General features: G+C 50.1%; 1 protein-coding gene across 1 annotated transcript in view; it reads right to left on the bottom strand.

Moving 5' to 3' along the window:
- The window catches only part of ADAMTS15 (ADAM metallopeptidase with thrombospondin type 1 motif 15), a 31753-nt gene that overhangs the window by 17451 nt on the left and 444 nt on the right, over positions 1-13858 (bottom strand). Inside the window, exon 2 of the mRNA XM_019509460.1 lies at positions 1593-1725. Within this exon, the coding sequence (XP_019365005.1) occupies positions 1593-1725 (133 nt within the window). The remainder of the gene's footprint in view (positions 1-1592; positions 1726-13858) is intronic.

Raw genomic sequence — 13858 nt, 5'->3', positions numbered from 1 at the left:
TACTCTGCACCCCAGCTCTTGGCCATTCTCTGCAACCCAGAAGAAACATTTATTGTCTGTGGGCCTACAGCTCTAAAATGCCGGCAAAACAGGCCTCCCCCCGCCCCCACTTTGGACAGCTTTGCCAGCTCCACTCCTTGTGTTTCAATCAGATTGCCCATAAGACAGACAAGTCATAATACATGTAAGTAATCCTGCCAGTGAGGTCCCCAAGCCAGCACTTTTCTAGCCAAAACTCACACCATCTGCTTCGTGTATGGACGTTGGCTTATTTTGAAGGAATGAGAAAAATCAAAATTGAACCGGAGAAAGAGAAAGCAAGGAAATTGCAACAGAAAAGCAGATTTCACAGCTAAGCCCCTGAGGGAGTACGTGACTCCGGATCTAAGGGTGTGCCTAACGGATCCCAGCGTGTTATTTCAGGTCTCCTCAATCCTGGAAAATAAACCAAAGCGGCATCAAGGACACAATATAGCTGGGATGGCTCAGCCGCCCACACCAGCCACTCTCACTTCCCAGCAGCTTTTTTCCAGTGGTTTGCCTCCAACCTCCCAGGAGTGCCGGGAAGAAAGCTGGTGAGTCTTGCTGTCTCACCCCGAGGTGGAGTTTCCCCAGAAAGCTGTTCTGGAAGCTTGGCTATTGTCTAAACTTCCTGGGGTTGGAATTCAGGGTTATTTTAAACATTGCAGGCTTCCCTCCCTTTCCCTGCTCTCCTAATGATGGAGCAATAAACATTAGCAGATTTGGGAGGCATGTTTTTTTCCTCCCCAGGTGGCAGACACAGTCCTGGGCTCTACAACTATTAAACCTGAGAATGGTCTCACTAAACCTGAGAATGGTCTCACTATTAAACCTGACAGAGGCTCTCACTATTAAACCTGAGAATGGTCTGGCAGGTGTTGGCAAGCAGGCACAGGGAATGAATGGTTGCCCAAGATACTAGATACCTATGCAGATCACATGAGCACAACCCTGGTCCTCCACACCGCTGTGGTCCAAGGCTCCATATACCACCGATGGATCAAGCCTTACCCACCTCCTCCTGTGCCCCATACATTCACCCTCCAATTGAGGAAGTGAGGACACCCCAAGGAGACCACATACTCTAACCCTGGTTTCTAGCACATTCAGGAGCATTCCCCTCACCTGATACTCAAGCTTGGGGCTTATTTCTTGGGTCACATCACAGAGCTCCCTACCGCCATGGTGGAGTCATGCCCCATAGCACACAGCACAAGGAAGAGTGTCAGTGAACCACGTGGCTTCACAAAAGGTACAGGCAGCTCTGGCATCAGGAGAGGACCAGTCCAGTGCAGTGGATAGGGCCCCAGGCAGGGGGTAAGGACTCCTGGGTTCAATTCCTGGCTTGGCCACAGATGTTCTACATGACACTGAGGCATGAGGAGTACTGACATGCTCAAGTTATCCCTCCGTGCAAAAAACACTTTGAGATCAAGATCCAACCACAGCTGAATGGCAGAGCACGTGGGGGGTAGAGGGACCTCAGCTGCACAGTGCATGAATAAGATGCCCTGGAGGAGCACAAACAGGGACTGGCATTCCCAGCCTCCTGCTTCCCCCCAGCCCCTTACCCAGTTCATGTGCCGTGGTGAAGGCAGAAGGGAGCCCGTCGTCCTCAATAACAGAGCAGCTGCGCTTGGGGTCGCACATAGTGCCAACATCAGCCATGCCCAGTGTGTCACAGGTGGTGGCACCGCACAAATCCTGCAGGGGACATGGACAGAGGACAAAACTATGTATTAGTGGTGCAGCTTGAGCACTGAATCTGCAGGTCCTGAACCATCCCCCAGAGGAAGGACTGAGCCCTCAAGAAACAACTCGGATGCCTTGCCACACACAGGCAAGAAAGAATTTGTTTTTGCATGAAAGAATCCCCAAAAAGGAAGAACCAGGAGGGAATTTCACATCTCTGTTTATACAATGCGGGATCCAGGAAGCCTCTCCAGCAGGAGCCAGACCTAAAATACACACAACCTTGGACTGTGCTATGTACTGAAATGGCACGTTTGGAATTAACCCTGGCACCGAGGGCACCTTATATATAGCATCTTCCTGCATTTTCAGTGACAGTCACTCCTGCTTCCCCTGTCCAGCCAGGAGGAGCACAGCCTGAGCACCAAAGGATTCAATCCAGCTCCTTTCAGTTCAGAAAGACAGTAAGCCTGATTTAATGCTCACTGAAGTCAATGGAAAGATTTGCTGCACTGGAATGAGGCTCAAGAAACTGGTCAGTTTTCACTTCTGGCTGGCTTTGAGAGGTTTATGGGTCAGATCCAAAGTCAGCTGAAGTCAACTGAAAGGCTCCTATCATTTCAGCATGCTTTGGATTCAAGCCGGTACCAGCACTGGGACGAGACAAAAAAGTTTGAACTGATCTAACCTTCACCAAATCGCTGACACTGATTTTGACCTTCAAATGGCTTAAAATTATTGCATTCCCCTTTTTCTGGCTTCCTAGTTGCCCCTGACTGTCTGGATTGGACCAAAAACACTGAGCAACTGCTGGCAGGCCTCTTCTTAATATATTTATTTCCAATGCACCTAGAAAGTCATAAGAAACCTCATGTTATAGCATCCAATTACTATTTCCAGGTTCTGAAAACAGAACCCCTATCAGGATATTCTCTAGTGCTGTGGGCTTACTGTAACCAAATAGGCAAAATATCTTCCAAATATTCTATACCCCATTGTGCTAGGGGCTGCACAGAAGCAGACATGATTCCTGTATAAGAACCTCATCTAAACAGTCAAGAGACAACATCTGAGCGAGAGAATGGGGAGACTGCCAGGAAGAAGCTGGTAACTTCTGGTGCCCAACTTCATGCTTTTTAAAAATGCACTGCTTTTCAAAGAGCATCAGCCACTGCCTCTGAAAACCAGGCCCCTTTCAGGTATGTTTTATAAGCTACCTGCCAGCTGAGAGGTTCAGTGACCCTAATAATCTTGACCAGAGGCATAAAGTCACTTGTCCAGGGTCACCCAGACAGTCTGTCCCAGAGCCAAGCACTTGAACTTAGCATTTGAACCACAAAACCAACCTCCCTCACTTGCAGATATAAACCAGGCTCTAATTTCTATTAACATTTGCTTAACTTCACCTACTCTCAACAAGGTCTTTGCAGCTCTCAGCCACTGCAAACCATTGTGGTTTATCTGAGCTCCCCAGGCACAGATAACACACAGCAGCCTGTGAATGAAGTGATTCATGCTCTGAAGGAGAAGGCGGCACTGTAGGAAGACTGCCGGGAAGCACTGCCTCGTTAAGCAGTGGGTTGAACTGCAGTCATAATGCTTTGCACTGCTGCTTGTTCAAAGTGCTTTACAAAAGTTGGTGTTAGTAGCCCCTGAGGAAATGATGGCATTGGAAACAGAAGGTAGGTATCCTGGCCCCAGACCTATGTGCTACGCAGCAGACTGCGCTGTTTCTCTGGGCTACACCAGAGTAAGACCTTCCCAAGAGAGTGCTGTGGGAGTGGGAGGGGGCACTGCACTGGAGATGAAAGCTGTAACTGGTTTCTGCTGGCTCAGGTACAGGTTTAGTGGTAAAGGCAATAGCCTGGTAGTCCAGAGACCGGAGTTGAATCCCTGATTATCACTCTTCTGTGAGACAGAGATGGGAGACGCACCCAAGATAGAACTCGGGAAATGACTGCAGAATTGGGCAAGCACTCATCCGCAGCGCTGAGGAGTGAAACAAGGTGGCTTTCCTTTCAAGCCCAGAAAAGCCTGCCACAGAGGATGCCTTTCCCACCCTGATGAGGCGCTGCCAAAATGTCCTTGGCTCTCTCAGCAGCCAGGGAAATCTCTAGCCTCTGAAATGATGTGTGCATGACAGTCTGAAGACTTGCAGTTCACATCGGAGAGGGAAGTTTTATCTCCCAGCTGGAAGTCCTGAAGGTAACTAATTGCTTCTGGTTGTAACTCACTCCAGCTTTCCCAGGCTTGTAGTTTTAAGTCTCATGTTTCTGACTCTTCCTTTACCTCTTGTCCTAAGTGAGCAAACAGACCCCACTGAGGAGGACCACTGTGTCAGCTGCTGGAGCAAGAAGCCCAGGCAGTACTTTTGCCACACCTGTCTTAAGAGGGCAGCTGTAAGGAGCTAGGACTGAGATGGTGCTGCTGGTCAAGAGAGGCTGGCATACAGATTTTACTCCCTCAGCAGAATTAATAACAGTTTCAGGGCAAACCCTCCCAGGCCTGGACTACCTTTGAACCAAGACATGTGCAGGGATGTTGTAGTCTCCCACACAGCACAGGCCACAGAGGATGCTCAGTTGCAAGGGAGAGAAAATTTACCCAGTGGAACAAGAACAGGATTCCAAGCAGTGGTCGGAGAGTCAGGACGCCTGGGTTCTTCTCCCACTGAAGAAGATCAATCGGAGATCTTCAAATTTAGGTTCCCTAAATAATATTGGTGATCATCTTCTAGCAGCTCCAAGCAACCTGAGCAAACAGTGAATCCCTGCTCCACAAACTAAATGCTAGAGATGGGCTGGGTGTATAAGGAGCATAGCTGCTAATTCGGAAGTACTTAGCATCCAAAACCCCTACTGAAGACAGTAGGAGCAGCAGGTGCTCAATGCCTCTGCTGAAAGCTGGGTGCATTATCTCCATCTCCAAACGTAAATTCTGGTAACTGAGTTTGAATAGTTTAGTCTTTCACCTCCCAGTGCCTGAGAGAGCATGGGGCAACTGCCATAAAGCAGCTGGTAATTTCTGGTGCCCAACTTGAGGCTTCTTAAAAGAGTGCCTCAGTTTCCCCATCTGAGACATTACAATAAAGACATATGCCTGTACTGGAGAGTGTGGCATGATGTCATTAAGGTCTGATCCTGCATAATTAAAGCCTGTGGAAGTTTTACCAAAGTCAGGGGGAGCTGGATTGGGCCCTTGGGCCACATCCACACAAGGGTGAACATTTGGTTCCCTGGGGACAACTAGCAGCAGGACACCTTGGGCCGCTGCTAGTGGTCACCCAGAAACACCTGTGCTACACACCCTCTTATATGCAGCAGGGTACTCTGGGTGGGGTAGGGGAGGCTGGGCCAGCATTGGGCTGGCCCCAGCAGCCTTGCCTGGGGGCCTCATGGGGCTGTAGCAGTGGTAATCCTGCTGCTCAGAGCCTAGCCAGCAGCTGGAGTGTGGCTGTGGCCAGCCAGTCTCCATTTCTGATTTGCATGTGCTGCCCCCATGTGCGCCCCTCTTCCCCCCTCCCCCCATGGGTTTTTTGACCCCAAGAGCCACACCTCTTGTGCTGCGCCCTTGCAGCTCAGAGAACAGCTGAATGTGTGGCATGTGGCATTGCAGATGTGTCTGCGGCACCACATACTGCACAGCCATGCTCATTTGGACACAGTCTTACTGGCTATATGTAGATATAGATTATGACATTCCCCTTGTCTGCTTAAAAATGTAATGTTTTCTGAGGCAGGAACTCTCCCTCTCTGTGTGCATGTGCCTTGCCTAACCAGTGGCAAGGTGCACACACACTGTTGTGAGGCAGGTGTATTTATGTTAACACAAATAACGTCAGACAGAAGTTACCATAGAAAGCAGATCACTGCTACCTGTCTGAAAAGACAGCCCTCGCTCCTTGCTATCCCACCTCCTTTTCTTCCATGCTTGTCTCTCTCCCCAGACTAGAGGACTTAAGAGGACCATTTGAGTAACCTAAAAGTGGAGATATATCCCCAGGGCAGGGCTCACCCAATGAGTCTGACATTGGGCCACATTTAATAGCTTCTCAGGTTTCAAGGCAGTGCACAGCTAGCTCCTTACTGAGCAGCCCTCACCTCTGAAGTTCACCCACATGGGAAGGTCTAGGAAGATGAATGGTATTCCCTCCTTCCCCCTGGACTTTACACAAACATTTTTCATTTGTTTGTGAAGATCTAAGTATTGGTTTTTCACTCTTTTAATCATCTTCTCTGATCAGGCAAGGAGTTCCTGGAATCAAAGGAGAAAAAAAAAAAATGCACTCCCAGACTGAGCAGGGGCAGGGTATCACTGCAGCTTGCAAAATGGACAAAAATGAGCTACAATATTTAGCATCCAGAAGGTCCTATTACACTACAAGTGAAAGATTCATGCCGTATCTCTACCCAGAGATAGAGTCTAAGATGCTAAATATCTTACAAGAAAAGCTCATCTGCTAAAATGTCCACCCTGGTCTCTAAACTGAGACGTTCCTATAAGTATCCAAACCATTGCAGATCATCCAAAATGAACTGAGGTTCATCCAGCAGTAATTAATGACTAATTTCAGAAGGTTCTGGCCATGGCCCTGCTGGCTTTGATAGAAGAAGATGTGTGAAACTCATGAGATACTTTGTAAACATCATTCTATCCATGGGGAAAGAGTTAGCACTTGCACAGAAAAGAATCAAGGGCCAGAACAACACAGGTTGCATTTAGAAGGCACTAGGGAATGCGTCATCCAGATCTAAACAGAAGCCGTGGGATAGGGTGAGAAAGAACAGAGAACAGCTTGGATGACACCCAACCAGATGGCCCATCAAGGACATCTTGCCAAGGTCCGTGACCTTCATGGGATGGAGGGTCACCTTCGGATTAGAACAAGAGGCTTGGAACTGGGACTCCTTGGTACTCGTCAACCTCAAATGAAAGTCACAAACTCTCTCTGCTTAATTCTCCCCTTCTTTTCAATAGGGATGATACTTATCCGCCTAGGTCCAGAGGGCACTGGTTAATCCATAAAGCCCCTTGAGATCTTTCACATCTCTGTCCAGACAAAGGAGGAGATGGTTCTTTAGGAAAAGAGCATCTGTACAACCAGCACATTCCTCCCCTCTCAGGGAAAGCTAGTCAATGGAGCAGATAATTTGGCACTGTCTAATGGAGTGAATGATTTGAAAGGTTTCAAAGAGACTAAAATAAATGGAGTCAGGAGCCAAGAGAAAAAAAAAAAGAAGAAGTCTCCTGTGAGCAGCAATGACTACCATATGGCTGAAAACCCACAGCATGCTTGGCGCTGGGTTTTTAGTGGCCTCTCTCAGATGGACATGCAGAGGCACAATTCTGGATTCAACTGCAAATGAAATGACTTTGATGGAGTCATCTTTGTCCCAAGTGAGAGTTTATCAGCATCACAAAACTGTTACATGATTCGACACAACAGGAAGTGAGAAGAGGCCCCAAATTCAGTCCTCAGAGGTAAATTGGCAGAGCTGCATTGGGAGCCCAGGGCAGGAATAAGAGGGGAGGCTGCAGATCAGTACTGAGGGCATTGGCAGAACTGAGTGGGAAGCTAAAGATCCTGATCCTTAAATAGAACTGGCAGAGCTGGGTAAGGTGTTTCTCTGATGTTTGAAGCTTAAAGTCTCAACAGAATGAGGAGCATGCTGGCATCTTTACAGCTTCCCCTGCAGAAGGATCCTGGACCTTTCTTTCCTTTAGCAGCTAAGGGCTGTAGCTCATACATTTGCAGGAGAATCTTTCCGACTGAAAGGGAGCACAGCAATCCATCACCACGGTGCCTCGCCTCATCTTCAAATTGATGAATTCAGGGGAACCGGCTTAACCACTCTGTCAGTCTCCCCGGGTGGAGTGCGGTGAGGAGTTGGCAGCGCGTAGGTTCACTGGCATTAAGGCTCGCCGCCATCTGGAATCACGGCCGTCGTTCTCACTACCATGCATATGGTCAGCATCTCCATGTCAGGACACCTTAAGGCTTGACTGTTAGCGTCAAAAGGGAGTCGGGCACATACTCCTCCCAAGCTCCACTAGCCTCCTGGGAGTGGCCTTTGCCCCCCTAGCTAGGAAAGATCAGCAGCATGACTCACCTTCCTGCCAAATGGCCATCCTAAACACACAGCTACAAGTATGAATGGCAGTGCTCAACCTCTCCACAGCAGTGAATGCTCAGAGACCTTTCACCTTACAATCAGTTAGACTTCACATCCTTGGGTATACGTTATCCGCACTTTCCCCTGGGATCCAGATATGGGACATGTCCTGCTAGCATCAGTGTCAGAGCTAGAAGTGAGACCCATGAGGATTCAAGTAACAATTGCCAAGAGGTTTTTCAGGCTTTGCAGAGGAGAAATCCAAAGGCATCTGATCTTTCTCTCGCTCTAGTTTGACGACTTTAGTTTTCCATTCCTGGGTTTTCTTTTGATCTTGCCCAAGTGAACACAGAAACTACTCCACTTACTTCCACACTCACTCGCCTCGGTGTACATCAGGAGAGCCTCCCAGAGAGAGAAGTGGAAGTAGCCTGGCATCAGGCTGGAGTAAGTGAGAACCAAACTGGGTTCCTCAAATGCCAGGGCTGAGGCACAGTTCCTGCTGGGAGGAAGACACCCATAGTCATGTCCTAGGGGCCCACAGTTCAGTTCCCTGCTCCACCAGAGATTGACTGTGTGGCTTTAGCCAAGTCACTTAGCCTCTCTATCCATCCACAGGCAACAGAAATCACTGCCCTGCCCTTCCCCTGCCTCACAGAAGTGCTGTGAAGAGAGAGATGCACTGAAGGCTGGAGGTGACTCGTTCTATGGTAACAGAGGCCAGAGAAGCATCTTGGGGAAAGAGATGACCCCATTAAGATTGAAGCACTGGGCAGGAGCCTGGAGATGTGGCTCTGCTGTTCAATGCTTTTCAATTCACTTATCAACACAGTCTCCCTGACTATCTGATGGGGGCAATAACAGATTTTCCTTTCCCCCAACGTGCTTTGCAAACCACAGAGAGGCTGCCTGCAGAAACAGAGCATTATAAGTGCAGGTGGGCCCTGGTGCTGCAGATGGGCCCCTGCTATGAAGCAGCCAGCATTGTACAGTGGTCTTGTACAGGCTAAAGGGGTCTGAGGCTTCCACACCTTCAGCTTAGTGTGGGTTCCTAGCTCAGAAGTCCTGCTCCCTCTTGGGAAGCAGCATGGCAGTGCAGGTGAGACTCAGCATTTTCCAACAAAGCTACTGAGGGCAAAGGCCACAGTTAGACAGGAAGAGTTGGTACAGCTAGGACACGCAGTGAAGAGCCTGGTCATATGCTTCTCTTTGCTCATTGCTCTTTTAAGAGTCTGTTTCCTTGCTGGCTGAGAGAACATTTGGCTCGGTGCCCAACACCTGCACTGACACACTGACCCACTTACGGCTGTGAACCTTGACTGCTCACTGCAGGGATACATTAACAAGCAGCTCTTAGTGGGCCCTCCCTTCCCCCCCCACCAGGACCTGGGTTCAAGTCTCAATGGCAGCATCCTGGTGACCATCCCTCTCAAAATGCCAAGCTGCAGCTCCATGCCACTAACAAGAGCATCTTCATACCAGAGAAGCCCTCACCCAGCAATGCTGGCCATCCAGCCAGCTCCAAAGCCTGGCTCAGAAGGTCAGCAAAGGAACACAAAGCAAGAGACCCCGCAGAGATGAGTCAGTGGTGCAAGAAAGGCCAAGAGATGGGACGCGAGGGGAATGAAAGCATCTGGACTCCTGGATTAACAGTGGAATGGCATCCTCTCAGTACAGAGCAAGGGAGGGGACTGTGGAACTACAGAGAGAAACAAAGGGGGGTGGAAATCAGAGATGAGACAGAACAGAGTTGGGGAGTAGAGGAAAGAGGTGGACGATGGGAGAGAGAGAATGAAATGCAAAGGGCCTCCCTCTCCACTAGGCTGATCCCTGTGCCACCAACATCTGGGCAGAGCATGTGCAGGATTGTGCCACTGGTGCACAACCAGAGAATGCTGGGCTGGTGACATGTCACACCAACTCTGCGCCAGAAATCACTTAAGTACAAGTCCTGTGAGGATCAGCCCTAATGCACACACATGGGGAAGCGTGCCGTGAAGCTGAGGAAGGTTCTGTGCTAGCAGCATAAGGACAGACTGTTCCTGGATTGTGGCTAAAAGTACTGGGAACCGATCAGTGCCATGGACAGATGGTGCAGATGTTTGAAGGAGGGAGCAGGATAACCCTGAAGCTGGATCAATGGATGTAGCAAAGAAATTCTTCTTCTCTCTGAAGACCTGCCCTTTTTGACCGACACATGAGTTTCCCAGACATTCCTGGACTTTACGGCTAAATAGGACCATTTTGATCATCCAGTTTCACCCCCCTGTATAACACAGGCCAGAGAATTTTACCCAGAGATTCCTGCACTGGGCGCAATAACACAACCCTATCAGAACTCATTAGAGGGGATGAAGGCATCGGAGGCTGAATTACAGAGCCAGCTTCCCCAGTAAACTGGATGCCAGGAAAACAGACTGCCAGTGAAAGTGTCACTCGTTTAAAATCCCTCGAGATCTGGTGAGGATGGGAAAGGGGAGAAGGTGGAAACAGCCTAGTTTAGAGCTGCCACCTCCAGTGGGATTTCCATAATGTTCCCAGTGAAGCTTTGCTCCACAGCAGTGGTTTTTAGTCTTTTTTCCATTTGCAGACACCTAAAAAAATTTAGACAGAGGTGCAGACTCCTTTGAACTGTAAGTGTGGGTATTCAGATACTTTCGGTTGATTATAGTCATCTTTCATGGAACCCTTAGACAGTCTGTGGACATGCAGGGCTCCACAGGTCCTTGTTTTATTTCACTGTGGATATTCTGAGCATGACCTGGTGGCCCTGTGTGTTGCTCCAGTGCCCCCTGCATGGACTCTACATGCTGGCCCTTTACTAGGAAATAGTACTTGGAACAACTGCAGCTTCTGTCCTCCAAGGAACTTGGGATGTCACCTTTACAACCCCCTCAGCGTTTTAATATTTTAGAGACGAGGAAAATGAAGCACACAGAGAAGCAAATGGTCCACAGTAACTTGGTCAATGGCAAAGCCAAGACAGACAGCCCAGGCCTCCTCCCACATCTAAAACATCTTCTGGCCCTTCTAAGTTTTGCAAGGCAAACACAAAGCAGGAGCAGCTGCTCCCAAAACCAGGAAGTTGCCCATGGCCCCTTCTCAAACATCTCTGAAGGTTGCAAAGGAGGCCACCGATCTGCACAGTGCCCCCAGGTGGTGCCCTGCGCTGCAGACATGCTCCTGTTTGAATCCTGCAGCTCTGGAGCAAGTGATCAGCATAGGAAACCCCCCACCACCCACTTGCTCCTTTGTGAAGTCGAAGGCTCTATACTGGAGGGTCGTCATCCTCTGTGAAAGGGAATTGCTTCTCCTCCCCTTACAAATCCTCCATGCCCCCCACCCCCTTCCTCATGCAGGTGTTGGAGAACAGCCTACAACGCCAGCTGTCATGGCTGATCCTGGCAAACTCAGAGCACTGCTTGCAGCGAGGAACGTAACAATGCCACCATCTGCTTCTGAGTAGCAAAGGCTTGAGCTGTACAAGCCCAGCACTAGGACTGTGGTCCCATCTCCTGCAGGCTCCCATATGACACTCCAACCTTCCCTCACCAGCCCAACAGGATCGGACAGCCACTGTGCCATTGCCCCACTTACGCCAAGCTTGGCCACCTCCCCAACAGATTCTCAAGATGCCCACTCTGCGTCTTCCCGGCTTGTTTTCTTGAGCCATGCTGCAGGGTCACTGTTGTGTTGTTTCAAGCTCCAAAGGACGCCATGTCCCCTCTCCACAAGCACTCAGAACCGAACGGGGTCAGCCTTCTTCAAAGCCACTTGAGTTTTCCATTAAGGACTGCACATCTAAGCACTGGAAGCAACCATAACATCTAAGCTCTCCACACCTGAATCCACAAGTTATGGAACTCCACATACTCTCCTGACACCTGGCTTACTGAACAGAGACAACAATACTCATTTTCAAAGATCAAGGACTTCCACAATTGTCCTGGGCAGACGATAATCTGGACAAAACTTGCAGAGCATCAGGCCAAAGATGGTGAGAACTGTAGCCAACATATTAGAACCACTCCGTGTTCAACACCTGTCCCAGGAGGCAGAGGTGACATGCTGCATAGTCCAAGCACCCCTCACACAACACCGGTGAAGACGTCTCATCTGCTCTTGCCGGCAAACCCCAGCTGGTTAGATGCATGGAAAGAGCTTGCCAAGGACATCCATAATCCAGTTCAATTTACATCATGGGGAGCAAGACTCTGGGAGCTCCTGATGCCAGACTGAGAAAGGACAACCCCGTTCATCAGCAGCTTGTTGACTACAACTGGAAGCTGTCTATCAATTGGACTGTAGATGAAATAAAAGCTACATGGTTACATAACCTCCTTCTGGCAGGGAGATGAACTTCAGGGTATCAGGAGACTGGAGATGAAGGAGTTCAAGGCAGATGTCTGTGCTGATCACATGTCCTCGCACTGAGCTTCCACTGGGATTTCAGGAACGGATGGTTTAGCAATGCATGATGAATGTAGCCAGCCATCATTTGAGCTTTAAGACAGCACGGGGCTTAAACTGTCAGAGCCAAATTCATCCCTGGCGCAACTCCAGTGACATTGGTAATGGTTTACATCAGGGATGAACCTGACTCCTGAAGTGGCAGCATCAACATACTTATTTGCAACAATCCTAAAACAGACTGGTCCAATGGAAAGATTACCATGGACTCCAGTGGGCTTTGGATCAAACTGTCTCTGTTCCCATTGAATGGGATTTATGGCTGGCTAGAGGACACAAGCCGAGTCTGGAATGGCTGGTGAGAAAAATGGATTCGAGTTTCCACAGCTGAAGTGATCATGCATTGGGCAGTCCCTATAACATTACACAAGAGGCCACCAGTTATCACAGGCCTGGGCAGCACCACTTACATTGACTGTTACGTCTTGCTTTGAGCCACGTCTTTTCCCTCCTAGAACGCTTAACAAGGGAACAAGTTTCCAATACGCCCCTCACCACTTCCAAAAGGCGGATGCTGGTCCCTTCCAGGGTATAATCCTGGCAGGGAAGTGGGTTGGAAAAATGTTAGAAGTGTCTATGTCACTGTTAAAGCGTTATGGGACTTCTGCCTGTGGTGCGATGCACAGGCAGAAGACTTTGGCCTCCTCTAGCCTGCCAACTTGCATTAGTGATTTTACTAATCCAGCCAGCCACGCGCCAGCAAACCACTGCAAGTCCATGAGTGCCCTGTCAGTCTGAGCTACAGCCCATCCCAGTGACAAGACTCCCCTTGATTGCAACGCAGTTTGGCTCACTGGGCTGCACCCTACCGGGATGTATGCCCTGTGCAGTCCCAAACTACGGCAGGTGGGGAGCCAAGAGCACAACCTGGCTGCTTCCTTCTGGCGCCACTCAGGCAGGCAGTAACAGGAGGCAAGTTGGCCTGGGGACTGTCAACCGCATTCATCGCTGCCGTGCAATGGAGAGAGATCCATCATCTGTATCAGCGGTCAGCAACGACGGCAAAGCGCAGGCTGCTTTACTGGAGCTGGGCAAAGCGTTCTGTGCACCTTAAAAGCCAAGGGTGGCCCCCGATGCATGCAATCCCTTCCCTGCGACATTGCTGCTGGGCAGCACAGCCAGAGGCAGTCTGCAGCCCACAGCCAGCCAAGTGGGAGGGAGGCTCGGGATTCAAAGAAGTTTCAGGGCTGCTGTCCATGTCCAATTCCCACCTGGTGATGGTTTAGGGGCCCATCAGCAATGAGCCACTGGTCTCAAGCCTTACGCAAGCCAAGGAGCCATCAACACAACGGGCACCATGGGGGGAGGAACAAGCTTGGCCCAGATCCAGCTTAGCGGTGCTGACTATCAGCCCCGTCCAGCCCGGGCTTGGGGGCTATCAGCCCGGCTGCTGGGCTCTTCTGCGGACGCAATGCCCGTCGGCAGCACTGCCTCACCCCGCGGGGCGAGCGGCCTTGTGCCAGCGACTTGGGGAGCGGGCGTGGGCAGAGGCCCCCGCCGGGCAGCAGCGCCCGGAGCCGAGGGACGCAGGCCCGGCTCCCCGCGCCCCCGCGAGGCGGCCG

Source organism: Gavialis gangeticus, unplaced genomic scaffold (assembly GCF_001723915.1).
Source record: "Gavialis gangeticus isolate Ggan-Ray unplaced genomic scaffold, GavGan_comp1, whole genome shotgun sequence".
Taxonomy (NCBI): domain Eukaryota; kingdom Metazoa; phylum Chordata; order Crocodylia; family Gavialidae; genus Gavialis; species Gavialis gangeticus.
Note: the sequence above shows the minus strand (reverse complement) of the source record. Positions and strands in the feature narration are given on the sequence as shown.